Raw genomic sequence first — 27908 nt, forward strand, 5'->3', positions numbered from 1 at the left:
AGTCCCACATGTGTAATAGATAATCTATTCAGAATTTTCATCGTTACATTGTAGTGTTTACTGCTTGTCCTGCAACTCCAGAAGCAGAGAGTCTGTGATATATAGATGTAACTTCATCTTCTTAAAATGAGTGTTTTGAAGGCTTTCATTCTGAAATCTATTTTTAAAAATTGTTTTATAATTTTGAAACATTAGTTCACATTCCTTTATGGTTTTGGATAGAAAAAATAAAGAAGTTTTATGGGAAATAAATCTCTTTCAATACACTTTACCAGCTGCTCATGGACAATATTAAAATCATAGAATGCTTTGGGTTGGAATGGACCTTAAAGATCATGTAGTTCCAACCCATCTGCCATGGGCAGAGAGACCTTCTGCTAGACCAGGTTTCTCGGAGCTCCCTTCAGCCTGGCCTTGAACACTTTCAGGGATGGGGCATCCACAGCTTCCCTGGGCAACCTGTTCAGGTGCTTCACTGCGTACTGAATTCTCTGAGCACTGAATTCTCTGAGTAGAGAATTTCTTCTTGATATCTAATCTAAATCTGCCCTCTTTCAATTTAAAGCCATTCCTCCTTGTCCTATCGCTATCTGCCAGTATATAAAGTCCCTCTTCCTCCTTGTTATAAGCCTCCTTAAAGGAGGTGCTGGGAGGGCCACAATGCTGTTTCCTCAACACCTTCTCCAGATTGAACAACCACAGCTCTCTCAGCCTGGCTTTGTAGAAAAGGTGCTCTAGCCCTCTGATGGTCTTTGTGGACCATTATTGTTTCTAATAAAACTTCTAAGCTTTTAATGGATGCAGTTTTCAGGTTGTAAGCACAAATTCTGGTTTGGGGCACCAAAGGATTTCTCATAGGTTCCCAAGTGCTACTTTGTTTAACTAGACCAGGGACCTCACATGTCTGGCTGCATGTACTGAAAACTATAGTAAAGGAGAGGAACAGATCCTCAGTGTATAGTCTGTGTAATAAAGAGGTTGAGGACTGTTTTTTCTGTGTAAATGTGTACTTTTCTAAACATGAAATTACTCCAAATTATGGAGAGTTGTTATTATTTTCTCCTACAGATTGGCTTAATTTGAAATATTTTTTCTGTTTCTGCTAAAGATGAAATTACCAGAAGAAATCCCATTGCTTTTGTGATAAAAATATCAAACTTTTATTAATTATTGGTCTTCCTTGGTGTAATTTATACTGACGGGTGAACATTCCAGTATTTTCTGTAAAAACTTCAAGGGAAGATTGTTATGAAACTTGGGTAGTTCTTTGAAATGTATGTGGGAGAGGTAATCTCTGTGAAGAACATACTCCTCCTGAGAAAAAGAGAAATCTTCTCCTTCGCTATGAAAACTATGTGAGGTTTGTAAGGGTTGTCTGTAGTGTGCTAATGTGAACTTTCTCTTTCCTATGCTCACGTTACAATATGCTAAGCAAATATTTATTAACAGACCTTTCAGAGGCTGTGCAATGTCAGCAACTGCACATCCTGGGTAACTAGGAAGCTTAGTTGCTTCCTGCCTTTCTCACAAACACCACCTTAGTTGCTTCATTGTATCCTAACACCATACATTAGCTCTTTGCTTTCCCTTACAACAAATAAACTTTAATTATAGATACTGATATTCATAATCTGCTCCTTGTCTCTTATTCTTTCCCGGTGGAATTTTTTTTTTTTTTTTCCAGCACTTAAACAGCCACAGCACCATCTCGCAGTTAGGCTTCGTAGAAGCACAGAACACACTGGGTTGGAAGGGACCCAGAAAGATCATAGAGTCCAATTCCTGGTCTTGCTCTGGACAGCCCCAGGAGTCCTGGCAGCATTTTCCAAACACTCTTGTCGAGCTCAGTGCTTGACCACTTCCCTGAGGAGTCTGTTCCAGTGCCCAGCCCCCCTCTGGGGGAAGAACCCCCAACCTTAAACTCTCCTTACACAGCTTCAGGCCATTCCCTCGGGTCCTGTCACTGGTCACTTTAGAGAAGAGATCAGTGTCTGCCCCTACTCTTCCCCTCTCAATGAACCCGTAGACTACAGTGAGGTCTCCCCTCATTCTCCTCTTCGCCAGGCTGAACAGACCAAGTGACTTGTGGCTGTGTTAGTTGCTGATGAGTTTTGGCTAATCAATAACAAATTATTGTCAGGTTTTTTGCTTCTCTGCCCTGGCATTTCCCACAAATGCAAAAGTTTATTTATAATTATTTCTTTGCCGTGGTTTTAATCCAATGCTTTTCCTATAATATAGCATGTTTGAGAATAATCTTTCCTTTATGGAGCCTTACTGTCTTACCTGTCTTTTGTAGTGCCTTCTAGTCTTGGTGTGTGGTGGCTGACTATTTTGCAAGCTGTCTCAGTTGTAGAGGTTTTAAATAACCAGAGTATCTGGGGAGATGCTTGCTTGTGTTTTCCTGAAGTTTTTAATTTTTAGGGATTTGTTGCATTGTCATTCTTTGTTTCTGTCACTGTTTCTGTTAGCTTATTTGTAGACCTTGGTAAGATGGGTACTGCAATGTGCACCTGTTCCTCTAAATCTTTCTCCTCTTTTGCATCTTGTCCTTTCTTGAAAATGCAGGGTGAGAAGGGGTGAGGGAAAGAAGATCTGCCAAAGGAATTTCTCTTTCAGTGTCGTATTTCACTTTCAAGTTTTTACCTTTGTCGCTGTAAGATCATGTGCCGAAGTCTTGGCGATGCGAAAGCTCAGAGTTGTTAAGAATATACTTGGGAGTGGGGGTGGCCATTCAGCCTGTCTACAGCTGCCTGCTCAGTGTCCTTGAACAAGAGGGCTTAGGGGTAGGCTGAAGGGATTGTCTTGCTGATAGCAGCCCACTCTTGACTTCCAAGGGTTCTCAAACACAGCTGAGAGTGGGTAGGTATTTACTGTGTAGAAATAATGTGGATGGGAAACATCTGACTGGATGATACATACATTTTGCAGTGTCTAGCTCTGTCTGTCTAGCAGTAAAGCGAGGAACCACTACTGCCAGGTGCCTTGGTGACATGGTCCCTGCCCTGCCACAGTGGGGCATGCTCTTAGTCCATGGCAGACAGTTATTTAGCAGCAATAGGAGAGCAGGGAAAGCATTTTTCTCCTCTTTTCCATTCTCTAATTTCCTGAGTATCAAGTGGTGGACAGCAGGTTGTTGCCAAGAGCGAGGGAGCTTGCATCTGCACACACAGAGGAAGCCCTGCTGTGTCCTTAGGCCAGTGCCATATCATGCCTGAGCTGCGCCTGTGCTGATCTACCTAAAACCAGGAATGGGCTTCAGGTATAAGTAATGTGCCTGTGTTTACTGTGGAAGATCTCAGCTATTATGCTGCAGCCATATCTCTATCTACAGTTCTGGATATTTGAGTGCTGTGGCAGATAGTGAGTTATTTGCATGCGGTTTTTGTGTGACAGTGTGAGCACCGTTATCCCTTTTCCCTGGGGGTGCTTTTATGCAGCCATGCTACTGACACTCATGAGTGCTCTATGTTGGTTCTTTTATGTAGTGTTTTTTTTTAGTGTTTTCTTTAGCTTTTGAAAGTGATTAAACCCTTTGTACATTAATATCTCCTTTATATTTCTGACATAGTACTGCTAGCTAGCTTTTTTTTTCTCCTTCTCACTGAAGGCACTTTGATCATCAAGACTAGTCTGGCACCTCCTTCTTGTGGGGAGAGTGCTTTAAGAAATCCTTTACAATTTTTCCTGTTCTTGTCTGCATCATTCCTGACTCCTCTGAGCTGTCTTCATAGTAATTAACTGACTCTGCACAGATTTGCATTCTCCTGTAACTGAATTTAGATATTTACATCCTGTGTGTTGTAGGTAAAGTTTAAAGACTTCTTTTTCCACTTCTGGATCATTTCTAGGTAAAGCTTTTTCTGTCAAAAGCTTTACTGTTCTGTACACACCCTCTGGTATGTAGGTAGTGCAGATTGAAACTGGAAGCAGGCACCCACAATTAATGTTTCACACTTCCTGAGTTGGTGTCCTAATTATCAGCAGAGTCACAAAGGCTGTGGGGACTACAAACTCTGCCTTTGGCAATGTTTTCTGAATGCTGACCATAAGCCACTCATCTGTATTTAAATGCATGAATTTAGGGCTTAAATTCTTGAAAATTTTCATGGCCTGAAACTCATTATCACAGAGCTGCATAAGTACAGATGAGAGAATGTATTTTGAAAATGTCTCTGAGAATTTCCTTTAGGCAAGTTGAGTTTTCCTAGTGTTTAAAACGCTGCCCAGTACCTAATCTGTACGTCAGATTCTCCTGCATTCACTGTGAGAGGATATAAGTATTATTTCTAAGCATTAGGATTTTTACTTCTTGTATCTAAACACAGCATTGTTGAGCTTCATAATGCTTTGCCTCTTATCCCTGTGCAGTGTAAAATGAGAGCAGCTGAAATATCCATTTTACCAAGGCACTTTGAGGATAAAATGAGTGTGCGTGCTGCAGAGATGGGGTAAAATACCCAGTTAAAATAATGAGTGGGTGAATGAATTTAGTGCCTGCCTCAAAGGCTGAGTACCCAACACAGCTACTGAAGACTCCAGTGTCATTCAGTTTGCTTCAGTGGCTACTGGAAAGTTCATTCCTCACTGTGCTGTTTTCATCTTAATATATCTGAACAATATGGACAATCCTGAAGATGACTGAGGTAAACTTCAAGGTGATGCAAGTTACAGGTGTTGAGGGATTCTTGTGTGCGTGTAGAGGAGTGGTGGAGCAGACACAGGAAAAACAGTTAAAGTGTATTTCATTTATACACATTCTTTCTATATCACATGGCAACTCCAAATAAGGCTAGGAAAGCACATTTAAATCATATTTTTTAAATTATCCAGAGCAGTAATAGATAATGTTATGTTGGTATATACACATTCTGTATTTCTTTTACCCAAAAGATTTATTTTAAAATAAGGTAATGTAATTCAGGATTTCTTTTAATACATGAATGACATTGCTAAAACCAAGCAATTTATATTTTTGATTCACTGCTTCACTGGAATGTTTTATTCCTCAGTGAGACGAGCTTTTCCATGACAGCTTGTGTTACTAAGGAGAATTTTTAATTAAAATCATCATTATGTTTTTTATTGGTACTGAATTTCTTGTCTTTGCCCATAGGATGGACATATGATGTTGAATGTAATGCTGTAGTACTGTATGATACAATTCTCATTGCAATTTTGCTGAAAGAACAGAATAAGTCACTGAACTTGAGAATTTTGAACCAATCCTGTTTACATGTGCAAGTAGGAAGAAATGATGCACCCTTCCCCCTTCATTGTTAAGTGGTAAATTGTTGCTATGGTGATCATTCTTTCCATCTCATCAGCTATAACCTGGTTTTCCACATCAACTGAATAGCTTCAAGCAACGCATGATCTTTATTTTTTTATATGTATCAGTTAATATTGTTTTGCTACATAGTTATTGTCTTGGGACTTACCGTCAGCATCAAGATGCTGTGAATGCAAGATAGTTCTAATTTTGTTGTATATAAATCTGTGTACTCATTAAAACAATCTTCATGTAGCTGCCAAGAACTTTTAAGTAGATTTATTAAAGGAAGCTTATTTTTGATGGATACAATTGATTATTTTCCTTTCATTATTTCAGAGTTTGTAGGCTTCTGTAGTAAATATGTGGAAAAATTGTTAAATCTCTGAATAATGTCTCAGTTAAGCAGTAAGTTGTTTGTTATCTAAGGTGATGGAAACAGCATAGCTGTAGTAAAATTTCACAGAGCAGTTTTATTTTCTTGCAGTGAGAATTGATACATATGAGTTAAATTCAGAGAGATGCCTGCACTGTGGTGAGAGTAAGCCAGGTGACCTGTTCCAGAGTCACCAAAGGTAAAAATGGATTAATATGGTCTGTATGGGGTCCTGTGTATATACACAACAGATTTGTGTCAAGAGAAAGGACAGAATGAGCATGTGGGCCATCACAATATTGCCTTGAAGCCAGATGTCCCTTCCCTTGTCACCAGTACCAGGTTTTTTGGGAAATGGGCAAACAAACTTTATGTTATGGCAAGCTTTGAAGCCATAAGTAGGGCACTGGTGTATAGAATGATAAATGTGAATCTTAGAATAACCTCTTTGAACTTAGGTTAATGCTTTTAAAAGACTGTTTGTCTAAACTTACTCATTTATTGTTCATTACAGTCAGTCTTTCCTCTCCTCTAAGATGTCAAGCTCTTAAAAATGTAACCATATTGTGTCCTGCATTGCTAGGCAGCATATGAACAACTCTTGTGTTTCTGATTTTACTCATGTTCTAGTTTTTAGGAGGGGTTTTTTGTTGTTGTTTTGGGGGGTTTTTATGGCTCAAACATTTTCCTCTGCTTTTTATCTGCATCACTTGTGCCTGTTTTGAGTTGTTTCACATGATCAGTAAAGCAGCAAGATCATATTTTGTCTCAAATGAAATTTTACATTTATTACTGGGTTTGAGGTCCACAAGAGGCCCTGAACAACACAGAAGTATTTGAGTGTGTAATATCATGTTAAATGATTCCTAATTAGATGAAAATGCAAGTAGAATCTTGATTTCTCTCCTAGTGGTCTTCTTGGATTCTCTGTAGGAAAGAGTGTTTTTCATGTCTCAAAATATTGTGCTGCCATAGGCAAACTTCTATTAGATCTTCCCGACCTATATTTGCAGCAAGGGATGTTTTGCTAAGGAATGTTAAAGATCATCTCTCACTGGATCAGTCTCTTAAAGGATATGGTGAGAGTTATACTATAAACATAAATACACTACCTATGGAGGCAAACTAGGAGCTGTATTAATATTTCAAGTAAGCAGAGTATCTGTGCACACTCTAAGTCTAGAGGACAGTGTCTTGAATTACTGCAATGCATAGCTCTTTTGGAAGTATTTACTGCATGACTCCCAAAGTATTAATCCTTTTGGCCAAAACACAGTTCATTAAGTAGCCTGAGAGAAAGTGTGCCATGGAAGTGAGGAATGCCATATTTCCTTCCAGCTGCAGGGGATGAAAAGTAAGTTACTGAGAAAGCATGCAGTTGCCTGAGCCAAAACAGCCATTACAGGGTTCTTGCAGTTACTGTTTTGCTTTGCCTGATTTTATTAAGTAGTATCATATTTAAATTTGTGAATCTGCTCATCGTCGTTTCGTGAGCTACATCATTCCTTTATTTTCCCCCTCCAAATCTGTATAATAGTAGAAACTGAACACCTGCAAAACAATTTACACTGTGAGGTACAAAGTCCTTTCACATACTTCACAATCACACAGATAGACCAGAGAAAGACTTTGTTATCATGTACTGATCCTTTTTTTGTTGTTGTTGACAGAGAAATACAAACAAATCCAGCATTTGGAGCAAAAGCTGGTGAAAGAGAAGCAACTGCTTTATGTTTTGTTGTTGCATTTTCCGGAATAGTGTTTCCTACAAAACCAGAAATAATTCTTCTCTGAACAGGAGCTGCATGACCCAAGACTCAGTGGCCCCCAGAGCTGAAAAAATAGCTGAGTATTCTTTATACCAAGCCTTTTTATTTGCTTAAGCTTCTCACTTCCTTATTTATTTCTTGAAGCCTGTGGTTTCAATATGTTTTAGCCTGCAGTACCAGGAACCTGTACGAGGAGTCAGCTGCAAACGTGAGACACAGACTGATCCAAGTTCAGGAGTGACTGTCTGAGACTGGGGGAAGAGAAGATGGTTCTTTTCGGCTGTGCTTTTCCTTAGATTTAAGCATACATGCAAACTATAGCCTTGTTTTACCCAAATTTTTTTTCCTACCCAGTCCCTTAAAGGGATCTAGTGTGTTCCTTTGTTGCATGAGTGTAATCTGGAATTTGATGACCTGGAAAAAATGTATTCAGGCAAAATGCCAGCCAGAGAAGAGAATCCTCTGAACAGTAGGACCGTGCACATGGGACCTAGTATTTCTTTCTATATTATTTCCCTTTAAAGTAATAGCAGGGAGTGTTTTAATGCTTCAGCTGCTATTGTTTCTGAAACCATGTACAGGTTTTTATAATGTAAGATTAGATCAAGAAAAGACAAATATAATTTAAAATCAAAACGAACTCATATTTGCCGCATCAAAGGCCATAAGATAACTGTACGTCATTCCACTCGAATTGAGTAAGTGAGCACACAAACTGCCCTGTTTAATCTTGATAAATTCTATTTGTTCTCTGTAACCAATATTCTGTTTATTTTGCCATTCATTAGTTCAAATTCAGATTCTCTTGGATATAGTGGTAAATAGACTTTGTGGCTATGATATGTAAAGATGATTTCTAACCCTTTCCTTGGCGGTATTGAAATGGATTGATTAGAGAATACAGCTACAAGAGTAAATAAGTTCCATATTAATTTATTATCCATATAATCATATAATATATATAATCCATATATTAATTTAGTATCTGTGTAAAAAAAAGTACAAATTTTAAAAATTGCCAATTTGATCATTTTTAGGATAAATGTGCTTGCAAGGGCAGTGTTCTCTCATTGCCACTCATGTAAGTAGAGACAGAGAAGCTGTTGATACTTGACAGGGAAGTCTGCTTCTGTAGGTTAAAATGTATGGTTTCAAACACAAAAAGCAGCCACCACTACCACCAAAAACCCCCAAACATATACCCCAAAAACCTCTTTCCCTCTGGAGCCTTGTCAGGAATTTCCTTCATTTCACTCAGTCTCACTCTCAAATACTTTAATTTCTGCTGTTTGTCCCCATGAGTAGCAGTTGGCCGCTTTCACAGTTTAATTGTTGCTGAGCATATTTTGTTTCCTTACTAACCTGTTTGTCTTCTAGCCTTTTAACATTTCTGATCTCTGACACAAGCCTGACACTGTTAAGAGGCAATAGCATTGTTCAGGGAACTTGCTTAAACAACATATGCTTTGTTCCTTTTAAGCGCTCTAAAAAAAATGTCATCTGAAGGATAACAGAGAGAAAAATTGTCAGATCTTTCATAAATATTTTTTGTCTGAAATGAGTGGTACTACTTCTGTGTTTCACAGCCTTTTATCACAGCAAAATATGAGAGATAAACATTATTTTCTCCATTAAAAAAGCATTATAATGAGGGGGGGGGAAAGAGGGTTTTTAAAATATGTGATTTGGAGTAGGTAAATCAACAGACAGCACCAACGCAGACATTTTTTTTCCATAGCTGAATTATTTTTAAGCTGTGTAAAATTTCCTATACATAAACTATACTGGATTAACTATGTATAGTTTATTCATACACTTTCAGGATAACAGTGCTTTTTCCCAGTGTGTTCTGAAAGTACTTGATGCAGAGATGATGCTTGATGCAGTTGGCTTCATGATTTACTCAAACTAATTGTTCCATTTTACAGTGAAAACAAACCCTGTTCTTAAATATTTTTCAGATGTAGGAAAGAAGACCACTGAAGAGAAAAGAAGGATAGCATTAGTACTGATTATTAGCCATCATGCCATGGTAATTGACCCAAAAAACATACCTTTTTACTTCAGTTTAATTCAAGGACAGGTGGATACCAAAATATCTCTTCTAAAAAAATTTAAAAAGTAAGGATATTAAAGTTTGTAGATTCCAAAGTTCTCTTTTTCAAAGTTTCTAAAGCTTGTATTAGATGTAATTCATACTCTTTAATTCAGATATATTGTAGGAGGAAAAGAATTAGCTGGAGGTGGACTCTGCTTAATTATCCCATCTCCAACAGGAATAAATTCAGCTCTGACATACGCTGGCAAAAATCTCATTCACACAGCAGCAACACCGCAGTACATCATTCTCCAGTCTCACCAGATGGCATTTCTTCTTCAGGTGTGTGTCGCTGTAGGCAAATATGCACCTCACACAGGTTAGAAAATGGGAGCTGTTCAGTTTGTTTTTAATAGCAGCTCATTTTCTGGACCTACACCCAGCTTAGCCCTTTTATACGTCCATGTAGAATAGCAAAGTACAAGATGTGGAAATCTTCCAAGTAGAAGGATAGCATAGAAGGGGCCTTATTTCCCTCTCACTGTGAGAGAAATTGTTGGATATTGAAAATACTTGTTATCAACCCAAACTATCCCAAAACCTTCCAGAACATACGGAATCATGACTCTGCCCTGATCCCTGGTTCAGATGCCCTCAGCTAGATAATCATAAACTTTAAATTTAGTCTGCCTTTCAATTTACATTCACTTCCTGCACAAGATAAAAAAGTCAACAATTCTTCTGCTAGGGAAGCTGCATGTTCAGATGTTTTGTATGTCTGCCCTTACCTGCTGTAATTCACAGAATGTGAGGTTGATGGCTGAAACTGTCTTCTGCAGCAGCTCATGGCCTCATCAAACCTTAAGCAAGCTCCAGCATTTCGATTGCAAGCAATTATTGTCCATTAAGTACACCACTGAGAGGACTAATACCCAACTGCCAGAGCAAAATGTCACAGAATAATAAAGAGTTAGCAACATACTGATGCTGTTACACCCTGCTGAGGTATAAAAATTTCAGAATGACAGCACCACTGATGCTCCTAACATGGACATCAGTAGCCATAGTTCCTGCAGCATGGGTCTCATCATTGATCCCAGTTACAGGGAGATAGATCCATTTAATCTGGTCCATCACTGAATCTGAGATAGCAGCTAGCCCAAATGAAAACTGTAATACCAAGCGCACTTTATATCTATACACTGTTCCTGGAAAAGGTTTGGTTCTCTGGTCTTTGCCCTCCCCACTGAACAGGGAGCTGTTCCTCTGTGCTGAGTTTTCTACCCAGCCCCAGCTTATTTGGTATCTTATGAGAGTGTCTTGTGAGTGTTTTTCAGGATTGATTAAAAGTGGGCAATTCAGCTGTTGACTGCTGTTTCACTTTTTTCAGGTACTGTCTTTTGAGAATTGGTCTACACCAATGAGGGACAATATTCTTACCCGGTCATCCTCTGAGGGTTTTTCCATTGAGGAATGTGTGTGTAGAAGAATTGGATCTCATGACACATCATTAATGAGTGTGGAGATTCAGAAGTCTGAGGCACACATGGTGGTTAACATCAGGGAAGTTGTGTCAACATCTTATTCATGCAGGGTCATCTTCCATGTTTATGGGTGACTGCTAGATTCAGTGAAAATAGTGTAGTAAGCACGAGCCAAAGAGATGAGATTTGTAGAATAAGGCAATCAAATAAAGCCTGAATATTTTTAGGGTGACTCCAGTTGAGCCTCCTAAGTGGCGTTGGAGGCATTCTGACAAGCATCTAAGGACAAGGACCCCAAATAACTTGACTTTTCTGTGTAGAAATTGTAGTTCAGCTTTGCTCTTTGGCTGATTGCTAAGTCTTGAAGGCAAAAAATCATTTCATGTAGGGTGAGAAGACACCTTGTTCACATGACAGCGAAGAGCTCAGTTTTGGTGAAACAAAAGGGTCCAGCATTAGCCAAGTAGCTTTGCAGGAAGAAATGGACACATTGGATATCCTGACCATTTATCATATAACTGTGTAGCTTCAGGTGCTCTGGAGGAAGCAGCACCTTTTTAGAGCATGGACATTTGGTAACATAGACTCACTAAAAGAACTTAAGGGGTCTCTTACCCTGGGCAGTGGGGGAGCAACACACATGCTCCCTAACACAACTGTATAATTACCAAAACAATTGTCCCAGCATTGCAAACAGAGTCTTATTAGAAATTTTTTGGCATTGCTCCTGTGGGAGTCATCCTTCCTTGTTCTTTGGAACTATTCTTGTTTCTGGGGTAACCTCATAAATTTAATAAAAAATCAGGTAACTCTTTAACCAACACTAGAAAATACAGACTCTCAGACCCCTTCTTGCCCTGTTCCCTCAAGACTAATTGTCAGGATCTCAGATGGCTGGGTCTTTAAATGCCGTTTTTCCTGACTAGTCCGTTCATTTTCAATTTTCCATGCCAGAGACAGTTTTATTTCTTTTCCTTCTCCAAAGACTTTTTTTTTTTTCTCTGTGAAGTCTTTTTCAAACAAAATTGACCCTCTTGTTTCATATAAGATCTTTACATGAGGGTCCTGCTTTCTTGGCACTGGAATCTGTCTATTTTCCCAGGGTAGATAAGAAAGGCAATTTTTTTCCTCTCAAAAAAAAACCACCCCAAAGTTCTCCCCATGCTGTCACACTTGTAGGCTGATAATACTTAATTTTATCATGCCATGTTTAAAGTGTAAGATTCATGCATTGTTTCTGGCATTTTTACAGAGATCGTGCAGGATAGATCTGAAATTATCAATAAAGGATGCTGCATCTGGAACTTTTCCATGATGCTCTCACTCTCTATAGAACATATGATGTGTTTAAAATCAGGAACTCACATCTGGTTTTGCCCAGTCAGCTAGGTGATAAGACAAATACAGTGCAGTTATATATAACACAGTGTGACCTGTATGTTTTCTGACCAGATAGTACAGAGTTGAGCAGCACTGCTATTGGAATTGTTATTCAAATATATTCAACATTAATAAAAGATACTGGTTTTATTCTGCAATGAGGGCTTTCCTAACAGCCTTTCCTAACAAACTTACAGAGATGTTGAGTTTCTGCACATACAAACTCTGATCAAAGTACATGAAGATCCTACACCTAAGAATTCCTAAAAGTTTTCTTTGTATGTCTGCCCATTCTGTGGAATGCCAAGCTTGATTTTCAAGTAGAAATCCAGCTCCCATACTGACCCTTCAAAAAGAGGTCATTTGTATCTTATTGTCTCAGTATTTGAATACTCAAAACAGGGCTTTGCTACTAAACAGGTCAATCATTAAAGCAAAAGTAGTTTGCAGGATTTTGTAGCTGGGCTCACTTGCATAAGAGGTAGAAAAAGAAACTGCCAAAAGTAAATTTCAAGCTCTGCTAAAGGATGTCTTCATAATTGCTGGCAAACTAACCCATTGCAGTAGTTCAGCAAGTCTTCTAAGCACTGGAGTTTCTCGAAAAAGTTCAGTTCATTTCAGGAGGACTTCTACTGCACATGTATCTCACAGCGAGTGAAAATGTTATTTGATAAGATTGCAGAATAAGTCTCTACTAGTTACAAAATTATTTCACCTTTCCAATGAGAAATCATATTCCATGTGCACCCTATTGCTACTGGAGCACACTCATGAGAGAGCAGCGAGACTGCTACGTGGAACAGACCCTCTCATTTTGTTAAATAGTGTCAGCTAAGTATAATATGAGGTCATATTCCAGTTCAGTAGACATGCACTGCATCAACAGATCTAGCTGGAATTCTGTCATTTGTTGAGGGAGAGAATTTTATTACTGTTAATATTTTGCTAATTACATAAAATGGGTTAATCTTTGCACTGATCATATTGAATTATCAAATTCTCCAAGAATGCATGTGTTCATTTTCCCTGCCCTTCCAGTGGCTCTTCAAGTATGTCCTCTATTCCTCCTTTAAGGCCCCAGCAATGCAGGCTTCAGCAGAAGAGCTGAGGTGTGACTGAAGCCTTCCCAGTTGGTCACCTTCATATTTCCCTATGCAATTCATAAAGTAAGATACGTATTCAGGTGAAGGTGAATCAGTACAGACTCTAGGAAGGACCGCCTTGGTGTACAACCTGACAAATAAGTTGTTGTTTGGGTGATTTAGCCCAGGAAAAACAAGGGTCCAGGAAAATCTTAAAGCAGCTTTCCAGTACCTAGAAGGGGCCTACAGGCAGTGTGGGGAGGAACTCTTTTATCAGTGAGTATATGATAAGGCAGAGGGTTTCAAACGGAAGATTGATGCAGGGTATTTTTAGGGTAGATTTGGATTACGTATTAAAAAGAAATTCTTTACTGTGAGGGTGGTCACATGATGGAACAGGTGGCTCAGAGAAGTTGTGGATGCCCCATCCCTGGAAGTGTCCAAGGCCAGGCTGGATGGGGCTTTGAGCAACCTGGTCTGGTGAAAGGTGACCCTGGCCATAGAAGGGTGTTGTAGCTGGATGATTTTTAAGGTCTCTTCCAATGCAAACCACTCTATGATTCTATGATCACAGGATAATTCATCCAGCCCACAGGGTTATTCCAGGACACTGGTTTCCCAGGATTTATCAGCCCTTTCCCTGCCAAGATGCATGCCCTTGACATGGTGAGGCTCCTTTAATGTCCTCAAGAAAAGTAGCAGGTGCAAATATTTTCCTGTCACTCCCTGGTGTTCAGACCCTTGCAGTTACCACTGGCTGTCAGCGACATGAATTGCTGTAGCAGCAGCACTTACTCCTTTACTGTTATTTATTGAAGCCACGATGAGTGCAGGGCTTCGATGGATGCGTAGTCCTGCCCAGCACTTCTGGAAAACACTGTTGTGTGTGTGCAGCACCATTATTCAGTGCAGATAGAGCAGATCCAGTGCTTCTGGCAAGCATTGGTGGCCTTGCTGTGCAAAAGGGAGCAACATGTGGCCCTTCTCTGATACTCTTAAAAGCTCAAATACCTGCAGTTTAGAAAGGTATCTTTACTAGGAGACTCATTTTTGAGGCTCAGGAATTGCTTGCCAATCCTGATCTCAAGCACCAGATCTCGAGATTGGGCCTCAGAAGAACAGCTTTTTGGTGGGAGAGGGTGCGCATGGTATCACCTAATAGAGGATTCTTGTCTTACCAGCTGTTCTCAGTGTCACAGTTGTGTCAGTAAAACCCATCAACCATTACATAGTCTTGGAAAGTCTGATAAATCCGTGTTTGTGTGGAGAGAGGGCAAGGAGACATTAGGACTGATTATTTGGGGATTTGCTTTCTTTTTCATGGCACGCAGTAGTGTGTACACTAAAATTCTTCTATCAGTGACTCAGAAAAGGAAGCACTTACTTTTTAGAGGAGACTGGGAGAGAATGTCAGGGCTCCAGACAAGGCCTGTAGTAAGAAGGGAAAGAAAAAGAAAGAAAAAAAAAAAAAAAAAAAAAAAGAGCAAATAGACCATGACCAGCTCTGTTCAGAGGGTCCAAAACAGTAGACTTTCATGAGTCTGCAGTAAGTTGTTGTTCTTATGAATGGTTACTGCTAAATATGTCATACAAGAACAAATCCTCAACTTTACTGTGCAGATCTGCATGACTTCAGCTGAACAAAGCAGTCAAGGACTGCTCTAAGCAGGAACAAATAAGCTGCTGTGAACTCTCTCTCAGCAGTCTCTGGATGCCACAAAAGCCTTCTGGGCATCTAGGCAGGATCATCAGTCCTATGTGAACCAGAACAGAGCAACATTCCTGGGTTTTCGTTTTTTTCTGGTAGCTGATAGGACATGGTGGATGTTTATTCAAAGCTATATTGGCAGCATTATAGATAACTACAGGGGGTAAGCATGTGCACAGGTGTTTATTGGAGGGGGTTATGTATATGAGAAGGTTATTTTAAAGCTGTTAACTTCATTTGTCATAAACTCAGGTTTTGCATTTCCTTCATGCTGGAGATAGCAAAACCTGTGAAATAGCTGTCAGCTGCCCTATATCTGAAATGATCTGGTGTTATTTTCAATCTGAAGTGCTCTTTAGTTAAGAGGAATTACATGTTTACAGATGGAAGGATCATCAAAGTCTTTCCTCTGCTTGTTTAACCAGTTTGGTTTCTTGATGTTTAATATATAATATGAACAGTCTGATTCGTATCTGTCCGCCTGGAGAAAAGGTAAATTACTTACAACCATCCCTACACTTGAGTACTTGTCTTTCATGGAGAACTTAGGCCCTTTTTAATTAAGCTACTCAATTCTAATATATGAGTGTTTTCTGTTAGTCACATATTCCTGTGAATTTTGTAACAGTTATCATTAAATAACCAAAAAAGGAAGAACTTATTCCAGTGTGGTTTGCTAGACATTTTTCTATCAATACTTTTTTTCTGGACATCTGGCACCTAATCAGGGAACAGAAATGAACCATGCAAAGAAAGATAAGCCTAATTTAGTTTTGGCTCTTCGATTTCTAAGGACACAAAAAGTAAATTTAAACACAGTTAATGCCTTTAAAAGGTTAAGAGTATTGCACTAGATTTTAATGCCCAAAGATTTTAAAAGGCTGTTAAAAAAACCCTGCAACATTGCCACAGATTATTTGAGTTCATGGCAATATGTTTGTCATTTAAATAGTTGAATTACACCTTTTTTTTTTTTAATTACAAGTGCATAAATGCCACTGTTATATCTCATAAAAAATCATTTTGTTCATCATTATGTTCTAGGCATTATTTTCATTTTGTATTATTTCCCAGACAATTTTGCGCAATGCACCAAGCTCTTCAATGTTTATTCTGTGGTCAGTGTATCCTTTCAGTTGTCATTTGTTGCGAAAATTTTAATTTCATAATACTAATTTCTTTTGAGAAAATGTAAGCAAATGTGTGTGCTAAAGCTTTTGTAACAGAGAAAACATGAACCAAGTTTAAGCATGTACTAAAACTGCAATGCAGTCAGTACAGACTGCCAAAATCAGAAGAAGCATGAAGCATACTCATGGAAGTACTCATGACTGGGGATTTTATGTTGCACTTTTTGAAGCCAGTAAAACCCACAGAATTTTAACTAATTTTTCACATTTTCCTTCTCGTTTCTGAGAATGTAGTTTTCATGAAGCAAGTGTGTTACGAGTAACATGTATTTTGATGTTCAGAGAGATCAGATGTTGGTCTTATATTATACATATTACTCTCCAAAAGCTTTGGTATTCTTTGCTAAAATATCTCTAACTCTGTGGACTTATTTTCCTTGAAATGTAAAAAAAAGGTTAAAAAAACCACATCAACTCTGTATGAGGGAGAGATTAAGGAATACAGACATTGTCATGAATGACATTTGACATAGTTTTTCTGAATAAGTTTATTGATTAATAGAGCTTCCAAAAGTTTTCTAACTAGAACTATTCTAACAAAAAAAAAATCTAAATAATGACATTTGATATAATATTTTCTGTTATTTTTAAAGGGGTAAAAATCAGTATAACACTGAAAAAGATAATGTTTTGAATGGAATAAACAGTCCATTTGGATACAAAGAAAATGTTCCTGATCTCTTCTTGTAAGTTTTTTGTTTTTTTTAAATTTTCATCTAGCTGTATTTCTGGAACAATGTTGTGGCTTTCTTATACTTATGGGTGTAGAATAGCTTCCAGATATTGGTGCTGATGATAGCAGTCATCATACCTACCATTTTATTTTATTTGTCCCAGATGGGGAACAGTTTTTTAAAAACTGTGGTGGGGGGAAGTGCAATGCACTAAACATACCTGACAAATTATCTAAGCAAATGATCACAGTGGTGCATGCATTCCTATTTCCTTGAGTAGGATTGCCTTCACTGTGCAGAATCATTATTACAATAAGTTCTTCTTTTCATGAAGCTTGTATGCTATGATGAAGGGAGGAGAAACATGTTTATCTCCTTTTTGTTTTTCCTCACTTAACTGTATCATCAGGAGCAGCTGAAGCTCAAGTGTGTATCTTTTTTCATGCTCCCAGCTAGATTCATAAGCTCTCTTCAGCCAAACAATATAATTTGCTTTAGTGATTGGAAACAAATTGTTTGCAGCTATTCCCTTATCCCTTTCAAAAAAAAGTCCCTTCCTGTCTGCAGGAATTAATATTATGGGGTCAGGGAACTGGAAGAAAATACTGCTCACTAAGGAGGCTTGGTAATAAAATAGAATAGACTGCAATCTGTCCTATAAAGTAGGATAGAGAAATCCACATCAAGATTTATGTGACAGTAAAAATACTGTCAGTGACTCACCATTGGCAAAAATGGGGGAAAACCCCCAATGAGCATAGTATGCAAAAGTGTATTTTGTCCAAAGTGTAAATTTTCCCACAGGAAAACTTGCATTCTGCTTGAAGTGATGGTGCTGATCTTGATGAAATTGAAGACTGCGCCATCTTTAACATATAGTGAGGTGGGTGTCGATCTTTTTTCACAGGTAATAAACAGTAAGACAAGAGGAAATAACCTTAGGATGTGACAGGGGAGGTTTAGATTGGATATTAGGAAAAATTCCCTCACCTAAAGGTTGCCAACCATTGGAACAGACTGCTCAGGGAAGTGGTTGAGTCACCATCCCTGGTGGTATTTAAGACTTGTGGATGTGTAGCACGCAGAGATGTGGTTTAGTGGCAGACTTGGAAGTCCTTGGTCAATAGTTCAACTTGGTGATCTTAATGTCTTTTCCAGCCTAAATGATTCTATGATTGCTGTGCCAGTGCTATAGTCAAGTAAATCAATACAAAAACAAAACACATTCATTCAAACTACTGACAGTGGTAGTTAAAACTGAGTACCATAACATGAAGGTCCAGCTCCTTTATACAGGGGTAGAGTATCTGGCGTGCATAGGAGTAATGCTAGGCTAGTGGGACACCTAAAGTTAAGGAGAGTGCCATGTAAAGCAGCCTCTCTAGTGATGCTAACAGCAATTCAAAAAAAAACTTTGTAAATTCAGACATCTGCATGTGAGTCTTTTTCCTAACAGGTGAGCAAGAGTGAGGGCCTGAAAGACAGACTAGGGAGATTGAACTAACTTATGTCAGTTGTTGAAAGTGGATTTACAGAAATATAATCTTTTGAGGATGCTGTCCTTCATTCACCTAAAATCTTTCTGCACTGCTGTGTGTTACCGAACTGAGTAACTTTGCACTCCTGAGTTGCTGACCCGTTCTGGGTTTATTGATGTGGACCCTAGAGGTCTAAAGGAGAATAAAAACATGTTCTAAATCTCAACGTAAGAAGGCAGCTGATTCTTCAACAAGCACATAGATTGGTGTTTGCCATATTTGTAGTCACAGCAGGGCACGTTTATGCTGACCACTGCAGGAGTCTGACATTTGTACAGTTCAGAGCTCCAAACTGAAAAAAGTTTCATATTTTAGTGAAGTAAGATGTGTGTCTCCAATGAGATGATCAGAGCCCTTATGTCATCTGTCGGAAATACCTAATGTAAACAGTCCCAAAATCAACCAATCTCACTTCCTGTAAACAAAAGACTATGTAATTCTTTTCTCAGAAAATGGATTAAAGAGCACTTCTATTACAGTGCCTAATATCATTGCAAAGGCTTAGAAATATCCATCTTTTTCTCTCTAAAATACACCCATAAGATTTCAAGGTTGACTGTGCCTAAGTGCAGCTTCTAACTGTTGGAGCAGTTATGTCTTTGTCTGAAACACTTATTTTCCCCTTTATGTCTTCCCCATATTCCACTGTCAGATAGCTGTGTGTACAACTTGATAAGTGGCTTCTCAGTGGGTTTTTTCAATAACAAGTAAATAGAAGGCTCAAGAAGTGTAAGTCAAAAAGCTTGTCTTTTTAGATCCACAGTTATTATGTGGAATAATGAATTGTGGGAAAAGTAATTACTTTATCCTTCTTGGGATGTGAACTTATTATTCACCTTATTATTCACACCTTTGGGTGAATAATAAGTTGTTTATAATAAGGTGTTGTTCCCTTAGTGGTTCTATGGATGCTGGATTATGTAGTACAGCAAAAACAAATTCCTCAGTTTATTCTGGATTTTTGTTTCTAACAGTATCAAGACCACATTAACCCTTCCTTTTGCGGAGGCATGTGGGACTAGCCAGCAGGGTGTCGTCTGCCTTTGTGCTGCTTTCCATGACCATCTCCAATACTGACTGGATTTTTGTTTCCCAGTGTTTTGTTTTGGTACACTTAAACAGAGTGGTGTTTGGAGTTGGTCTGATTGAACTTCATGTTGCAGTAAACTGTAGATTACAGCAGCTTTAGGTTACAGTAAATTGTCCTTGGGGTTTTTGAGAATTCCGAAGTTGTATAACTTGCCAGCTCTACCACAGTATGTTTTAGCTTGTATTGAGACATTCTAAAAGTGAAATATTAGAACAACTCTGTAACAAAAAGATAACTACTAAGGTAAAATGCACATGTCAACTGTTTTCTTTGATGTCTTGTGCATTAAGCTTTGAAATATGTCACAGTTAGCTTTTAATCCATTTATATGTACTTTATTAATTCCATGTAATTTATGCTATTGTTTAAATACATTGCCGCAGGGTACAAAATCAGAAACCTTAAAAAAAATAGTCCAAGTATGTTAAATCAAGGCAAACAAGATAAGGTACAGGACCCATAATCTTTACATGTGTGTGAAGTGTTTGGCAAAATACTTTGTTAAAATAAGATGCCTGGCACAATACACTGTTAGCCTATAAATCTCTGTGGAAGTAGCCCAAATTTATTTATGCTGTTATTTATGCCTAAAACTGACATCTGGTTTACCAGTCATTAGCCCCAGGTTATCTTTTCAAGTACCAAAACCAGATTGGCTGTTTACCAAGTGTGAGGAATTTCCTCAGCTTTTCAGGAGGTATTAACTAAAGGTTAGTATTCTTTAAGTTCCTCTAATATGAGTAAAGACTGAAAAATATGAGAAATTAATTTAGGCTCGTAAGGAGGAGTTTTCAGAAGCAAAATCCATTAGTTAAGAGATACAGATTGATGTGCCTGCAGTGTTTGCGTAATAGACCTGCTCATGCTCTACTACATCAGACTTCACTGCTAGTACCAAACTAGTCCAGTTACTGAGTGAAGTCAGTTCATAAAGAAGGAGTGGCTGGTTGAGATTAAAATTTAGTAAAGCACAAAGGATAAAGAAAAGTTCAGCTGAGGGCATGTGTCTCATTTTGTTTATTCAAACTGGAGTTTAGGATCACTTTAAGTTTCTTACTGTTGTGAAGCTCTTGTATTGCATTATATGTTAGTCATTCTTTTTCCTCTTCCTGTTTCTCTCAGAGACCCCCACTCCTTGCAGGTTTTCAGTGACCTACCCTCACTTTTACACTATTATAGCAATGAGTTGCTGAGAGATGAAGCCAAGAATTCTTAGGTAGCTGTACACAGTCATGCAAGTATTTATTCTTAATTCTACCATAGAAGAATATTGGTTTTCACCCAGTATTACCACTGAAAGAAGCTGAGAAGAATGAATAGCACACTTGATAAATTCCAGTCTGTCACTTGCAGTGTTAAAAAAAAAAAAATGCATAGATGTTCTATATATATTAAGCTTTCATTACTGATGTATAATATCAGGAGAATATAGGAGTAAAATGGGGGCAAGGAAAAAATTGTCTATCAAAGAACTTCCCTTAAAGTCTTTCTCTCCAGTTCATTTTACCTGGAAATGCTACAGGTCTCTGTACCAATTTTAGCAGAACGTGGTTTTGTAGATTGCAAAGTTTTTCTCTGACAGATAGGAAAAAATGTGAAAATGTTGGAAAGTTTTATACCTGGGGAAAAAAAAAAACCTCAACACAATACTGTCTGCTTCCTAGAACAATCACTGCATTTTTGAATTTAGGAAGGAAGGTTTCTTTTTAGAGAATTCCAGTTTCAAGAAGGATGGTAATGGGTAACATTACATACACAATATGTAATTGTTACACAGATAAACCTGATAGCTGTCATTAATAAAAAATATCTCTTGAGAACTTCATGTAGGTTTGGCCATTACTGATATTTTTGTTCTTACAATACAGAAATCTGTTAATTTAACATTGTAAATATTATTCGTTTCGGATAATGTGATAGGAGCATAATTCTGTGTCATATATTTGGCAAATTGAAGGCGAAGTTATTTTTATAATTTTAAGAAATAGAAAGCAAGCTCCTGGAAAGCTTTATGCTGGATTCACTGTGTTTCATAAAATCTGAAAAATTAAACAAAGTAAACGTATGCTGCTTACATTTTTAGTTGACTCTGAGTGAGGCAGCATTACAAATGTGTTGAAGGATGCCATGGAAATACAAAATAATCTGGAGGGTAATGGATAGTTCTAAATGGGTTTTAAATATAGATAAATGTTACATAATGCATTCCAGGCACATGGCATTGTATATAAGCATTGTTGCTGCAGTAGGGGAGATAATATTGTTTAAGCTCTTCAAGCCTCAGCACTCCTCCTTCAAGTTATTTTTCATACATAAATAGATAGAAATCTGACTATAATGTTGCTGAAAGAAGGAGGAGCTGCTTGTTAGAAGCCTCTGGCTCTGGGTTTATAATTTCTGTTTAGTTAGTATGATGTGTTCCTGTTTACCTACCCAGTGAATCACAGAACAGAAAGGTGTCAGTAGTGATACCAGTCTAGAAAACTTAGGCTGCTCTAAAAATTAGACCCTGGTATGCAGTTTCTCAGGTTTTCAGTCAGGCACTGGTCCCCCAGCCCTCACTCCCTGGTCAGAGACTCCTAGAGACTGACATCTACCAGGTATCTATAGGGACTTCACATGCTGCCTTGTGCTACCAGGACTCCCCATGAGCTATAGCTACACATTCCTTTTTAATATAAGTACATTTTGATTCCTGCCACAGATACAACTTAATCTGAAGCCCCTGTCTTCATTGAATTTAACACCTCTGTGAATTCATTAGTGAAGTGGTAGACTGTCCCTCTAAATATGAATTGATTTCGGTAAATACTTTAATTTTTATATTCATGTGAAAGCTTTCAGGGGTGTGTTTGACACATCACGTGGAATATTAATGATAGTCCCGATACTTTCCAGGAGAAATACATATATAACCACACAGTAATTCAGAAGTTACTAGTGTGTATTAGGTATTACAGTTGCTGAGAAATAATTTTTGCAAAGAACTACCTATTCACTTAAAAAAGTCGTTAAAGTCCTTTGCTATAGATTATAACCTGAATGCAGCATTTCAAAGCAGGTTACTTATCTTTCTGCACTGTTTTGCAATCTGTGGATTGCTTTCTTTCCCGTATAATTTCTATTTGCCGCTGAAACATGAGCTCAGTCCTTCCTGGAAAAAAACCTACCGCAGTCTTTTTCTTGGTTGGGGAGAGGAAAGGAGACTTTTTTTTCAAGTTTTGCTTTCAAGAGTTCTCATCAAGATCTCTTGTCATAGCAAAGGACATAAAGTTCCCTGGAGAAAAAAAACAGCTCTTAAGTAGAATGGTGGTCATTCAGATGTGGTCATATTGATGTGATATATCATAGACTTAAATTTCTATGAACGCTTGCTGATAGCAAACAAAACTTGGAGACATTACAGTGACAAATTTACCCCTGAAATGAAAGGTAAAGAAAGCTTTCCAAAACTGTGTGAAGGATAAATGGAGCAAATGGATTCTATTTCTGCTTGGATAGTTCTCCTTTCCAAAAATTGTCATTCAAAACTAAAAAAATTCTCCATCGTTTCTGATAGTACTGGTCTGATAGTGTGTGGGTCAGTTCAAGGCAGAATAAAACAAGTACAGACAAAATATTGTGTCAAGCAGCAGTAATTGTAAGCAAGGCATCTGGAAAACATACAGGCAAATCAAATGTCGAAGTCAGAATAAAAAAAAAAAAACAGGAAAACAAAAAGCAACAGAAAAATTATTTGAGTCTAACACTTAAAAATAGATGTGCAAGAAGTTTAAAAATTATCTAGGTATGCAGTTGCAAATGGAGATGATAAAATGCACGTTGCTGAAGTTAGCCAGTGAAGCATCCAAATGCCAAGGTGATAAACAGCCAACAATTGCACATTGCGGAGAGCCTGCGTTCCCAGGCAGGGCACAGAGCTGCTGTTCTGTACAGAAGGATCAGCTCTGCCACTTTCTCCCATTCTTGTCACTTTTGTCACTGCTCATGAGCGGTGAGGAGGCTGTCAGGAAAGTGTCTCAGCACAGGCATGTGCACGCACCTCAGTCTGGCTGTGGAAGGCCTGCTGAGGAGCATAAACATGTTCTTGTGCCTGGCCCCCCAGGGCTGGTTAGTTCCTCTTGCTGCATCGCCTCTCAGCGCTGAGGCTCTGCTCCCGTGTGTCACTGCTGGGACATGCCTTGGCAGGGCTCGCTCCTCTTCTGATCTGCTGGAACTCCTCACTGAGAGTACAAATGGGGCAGAATAGCAGGAAGTGTGAGTTGAAAAAAGAGGTGTGAGATAAGGCAGCCAAGGAAAGCTGTGCTCATTTACCTTCTGTTCCTTTGGCTTCTTCCTGTTGTGACCTGCTCTGCCCAGCTTCATAAGACAAAGTTACACTGGCTTTTTACTCATGTCACCATTTAATTCCTTAACTAATTGATAGTGTATTTTCCAACAGAATGTCTGTTTTGTTTCCTGTATTTAATAATACAGAAAATTCATAGGCATCAATAAATAAATGTACTATCCTGGCAGTATATTTTCCTGGTGCTGGTTATTTAGTATATTAGCTTTTAAAATGTCTGTCTTAGCAGTAGCAATAGTATTAGAATCTTTTTATATGGGAGTAGTCTGGTTGTTTTTTCATCACAAAAAGATGACCAGTGTCTAGTTTATCTATGAGCAGACTACATTATTGTCTCACAAAACAATGTCCCAGTGCTAGGATTGCTTCATTAGGTTTATGCTACATAGACATAATTATGCAGGAGCTAAGAATAGCTCATCTAATTGAAAATAATGATTCTGGAGAAAGAACGGGTTTGATTACTGTTACTAAGCAAGCACACATCATACACCCATTCATGAACTGCACAGAACACATATGGGATTATATGGTGCATTTGTTTTCATTAACAGTTTCTTTCCCCCATCCTGAGTGAAGGTGTTACAACTCATTTGCTCATTATCTTTTTTCTCACAGACCTAGGGGGACCTGCAAGAAGGCAGCATAAGCTAATATTTATCCAGTAAATTATGACAAGCTAAGCTTTGAAAGAACATTCAACATTTATCCCCACACACATTTTAGGGAGGATGTAACTTAAATAAATCTTCTCCAGGCACCACAGATGAAACTGTCTATGTGGGTTTTTTTATGTCTGTGTTTATACTAGTACCCTACGGGATTAAACATCCTTTTAGAAATGCAAAGTCTGCCGTACTGTTAATCTCTTGATGCTCATTCTGGTTAATGCTAACATTTAATTCTTCTTTTGTCTAAAACACATAGAACCTTTCTTTATGTCTTGAAAATAAAACTGAATTTTCACAGTGAAGTTGTTAGAAATTTTCATTTATTTAATTGCTATTACCAGGCACATGTCATAAAATTTGGTGCTATTGTTGTCCTGTTAACTAGTTCTTTTCTTACTTCTGTGTCAGTTTTCCACTAGAGTGTTACGAGAAAAGTGATGAGATCACAAAATTTAATGTATTTGGTTTAGAAATGTTAGTAATGTCTTTAGAGTCTCAAAATATTCTCCTGGTTTGCAATGTTTACCTTCTCCTCTGTTCTAATGAGTCATTTCAAAGCTATAGGCTGTGTGCTAATGCTGTAGAGGCACAGAGAGATCACTGCCATCAGGAATTTTCGAACAGATGACTGTTCGGAAAATGAAGTGGTGAGGGAAGACGGGACAAGCAGTGATGCAAACCTGCAGTAAAACAACTATCAGTTTGCAATCTGGAATCAGAGGCCTTTGCACAAGCTGTTCTTGGGGTTTTTTGAGAAAAAGCGAGAGGAAAAAAGTGAAAGCAGCATGAAGATTACTTTACCAAAGTATTGTTGTCTTGACATCAGAAAAGTTTCCTTTTCAGATTGTTTTTGGATTTGAAATTCAGTGAGTTACAAGAATTTAGGACAGTTAAGTCCCCATTTCTACAAATGCCTATTGAAGTATTAAACACATTTTCTAGGCTATTCCTTACCAGCATGATCTGATTGTGGAAGACATTTCCTATTTTTTGGGCCAATATACTTGAATTTTGCCCGTCATAAATTTTTACATGGCACCCAGCATTGACCCAGCATTAACTTTGAAATGTGGTAAAGGTAGTAGCATTCCTCAGTCCCTTTGAACACCATGTGTCTTGAAATCCTACAACCCTGTTCAGGAGTCAGTGTGGTGGCCCAGTCTGACCTTCTGTGCACTTCTGTACACATTCTGGTAAAATGTAAATAAATCCTAATCCCATGTTTCTGTCAGATAAAATTCTTTTCTTCCATTTAGAAATTTTAATTACAAGCTTGGGCTGTAAATTGTGTTCCTGCAAGTAAATATGATCCAAGGATGAGCAGGACTGAAGAGCTGAGAGGAATAGTGATTTGATCCTGAAATACTTCACTGATTTGCAGTTCCTCACAATTTATCCTTAGACTGCACTGTAAGAATAGTGTATGATAGCTGAGGTCCTTTGCTCTCACATATTTGATGAAACTGATGAAATACTCCTCTGTATATAAACTGTTTTCTGCTTCGTACAGAACTGCACATGCAAGAGCTAAAGCTGATGCTGCGGATCAGGCTGCTCAGGCTGCTCGCCAGGAATGTGACATTGCAAGAGCAGTTGCCAGAGAACTTTCACCAAATTTCTACCAACCAGGTAATTGGAGATTGGGGGTTTATGTGGCTGTTTGTTTTATTGCAGTGAAAAGATTTTGTGTTAAGTTAAAGCATTGATTCCATCTTGAATGTTGTCTTTTATACAGAAGTAAGTCGTGTGTATGTCATGAAGAGTGTACATTGCTCAAGGAGATTTCATTTTCCATTTCTAATCATTTGGTGACTATTTCTTTGTATGAAAACAGTTGAGTGTTGAAAAGTCAGTATCAAGCATATAACTTTGCCTCAGATTAATAGTTTGTTCAGGACAGTGTCAAAGACTTCAATCACAAATCAACAGAAATTTGGATTAATTCTATAATGTGTTTATTAGTGGGAAGATTTATAGCTTTTTTACTGTCCAGTGGAATTCCTGACAGTCTTGGTTAGATAAGGTCTGAATTTTGGAGAATGCTTTACCATTAGACATACATATCCTCTAAGGGAATCTTCCTCTGTAGAACATTAGTCCCATATTCATGGTGGCATAGAACTAAGTCTGTCTCACTTACATCAGCATTGCAGCCCATTTTCGTCTGTCGCAGGGTTAGAAAAGTTGCTCTAGGAAGAAGCAAAGTTGGTTTTGTTTTGTTTTTCTGCTGTCTTTCCATGAGGTTCGTATTTCTGTGTACTGCTCTTGAGCTTAAAATTGGATAATTTTAAAATGGCAACTCCATTTGCCAGTTTAATGTCTTTTCATGTCTGCCCTTTCTTTCACCTGTCAAATTGAGTTGAGTCATATCTTGTTATTACTTTTCAAGGATCTGCCTGTACTCGCATGCTAATACAGATTACAGCTCTGAGATTCATTTTCACTTACTGTCATTTTCCGCTCATCCTTGTTTCAGACACAGACTTACTTATTTAAATGCGTTCAGGCTATAATGACCCACAAAAGCAAAGAACAACATTCTGCAACATTTTCTTAAAACAGAACTATTTACTTCCAATTTTTAGTTCAAGTGGTCACTGTATATAACTTGTTACTAAATCTTTCCTGTCAGTAACCTTATAGAGTGGTTGGTTTTTTTCTTTATTCCTAAGTACTTGGTTGTAGAGGGGGAATGGGTTTTGGGGTTAAGGAAGTTGGGGACCTCTTTTTGTGTTCATTTAGTGCCTAAGTCAAAGATTGTTCACCTGATTGGCATTTTCATTCCCTTTACCAGTCTTGCAGACTTTCTTTGTACACATCCTGATATAAATTCATCCTTTTTGAACATGGCAGTCCAGAACTGTTGGTAAAACTCAACAGAACTATTTCCAGTAGTAAGACTGTAGTAGCTTTAAAACAGTATAAATATGTACTTTTCACTGTTGGGAATTTCCTCAGTACAACCTGTCCTGTGGATTTATATTATTGGCCCATACTTACTGCTATCATACTCAAGTCTTTTTCACTTTTCGTTACTTCATTCTCCACTAGCTGAAGAAATCCCAGTTAACAGCAGCAGGCCATCTTGCCATTCATAAGTTAACAAGTGATAACCTTATCCATGCAAAGAATTATAGCATTTGGAAAGAAACTATTTGAAAGCTGCCAAACGCTTCAAATAAAGAAATTACGAGAGTACTCGAGTGAAAATGCCAGCATCTGACAGTGTGACATTTGACAACAAGAAATCACCCAGATCAAGAATTTCTCAGGTGTCTTTTTGCTCGC

General features: G+C 38.1%; 1 protein-coding gene across 6 annotated transcripts in view; it reads left to right on the top strand.

Annotated features, from left to right (window-relative positions):
• The window catches only part of JPH1 (junctophilin 1), an 82880-nt gene that overhangs the window by 28722 nt on the left and 26250 nt on the right, over nucleotides 1–27908 (top strand). For 4 of the 6 annotated variants that reach the window (XM_066180023.1, XM_066180029.1, XM_066180039.1 and 1 more), the window contains exon 3: nucleotides 26131–26249. In XM_066180023.1, the coding sequence (XP_066036120.1) occupies nucleotides 26131–26249 (119 nt within the window). Of the gene's footprint in view, nucleotides 1–5759; nucleotides 5819–10845; nucleotides 10899–26130; nucleotides 26250–27908 lie in introns of those variants that run through there. The other 2 variants (XM_066180058.1, XM_066180078.1) reach the window with 2 other exon arrangements.

The sequence above is a fragment of the Chamaea fasciata genome, unplaced genomic scaffold (genome assembly GCF_029207755.1).
Source record: "Chamaea fasciata isolate MVZ Bird 193981 ecotype frontalis unplaced genomic scaffold, bChaFas1.0.hap1 SCAF_1, whole genome shotgun sequence".
NCBI lineage: Eukaryota > Metazoa > Chordata > Aves > Passeriformes > Sylviidae > Chamaea > Chamaea fasciata.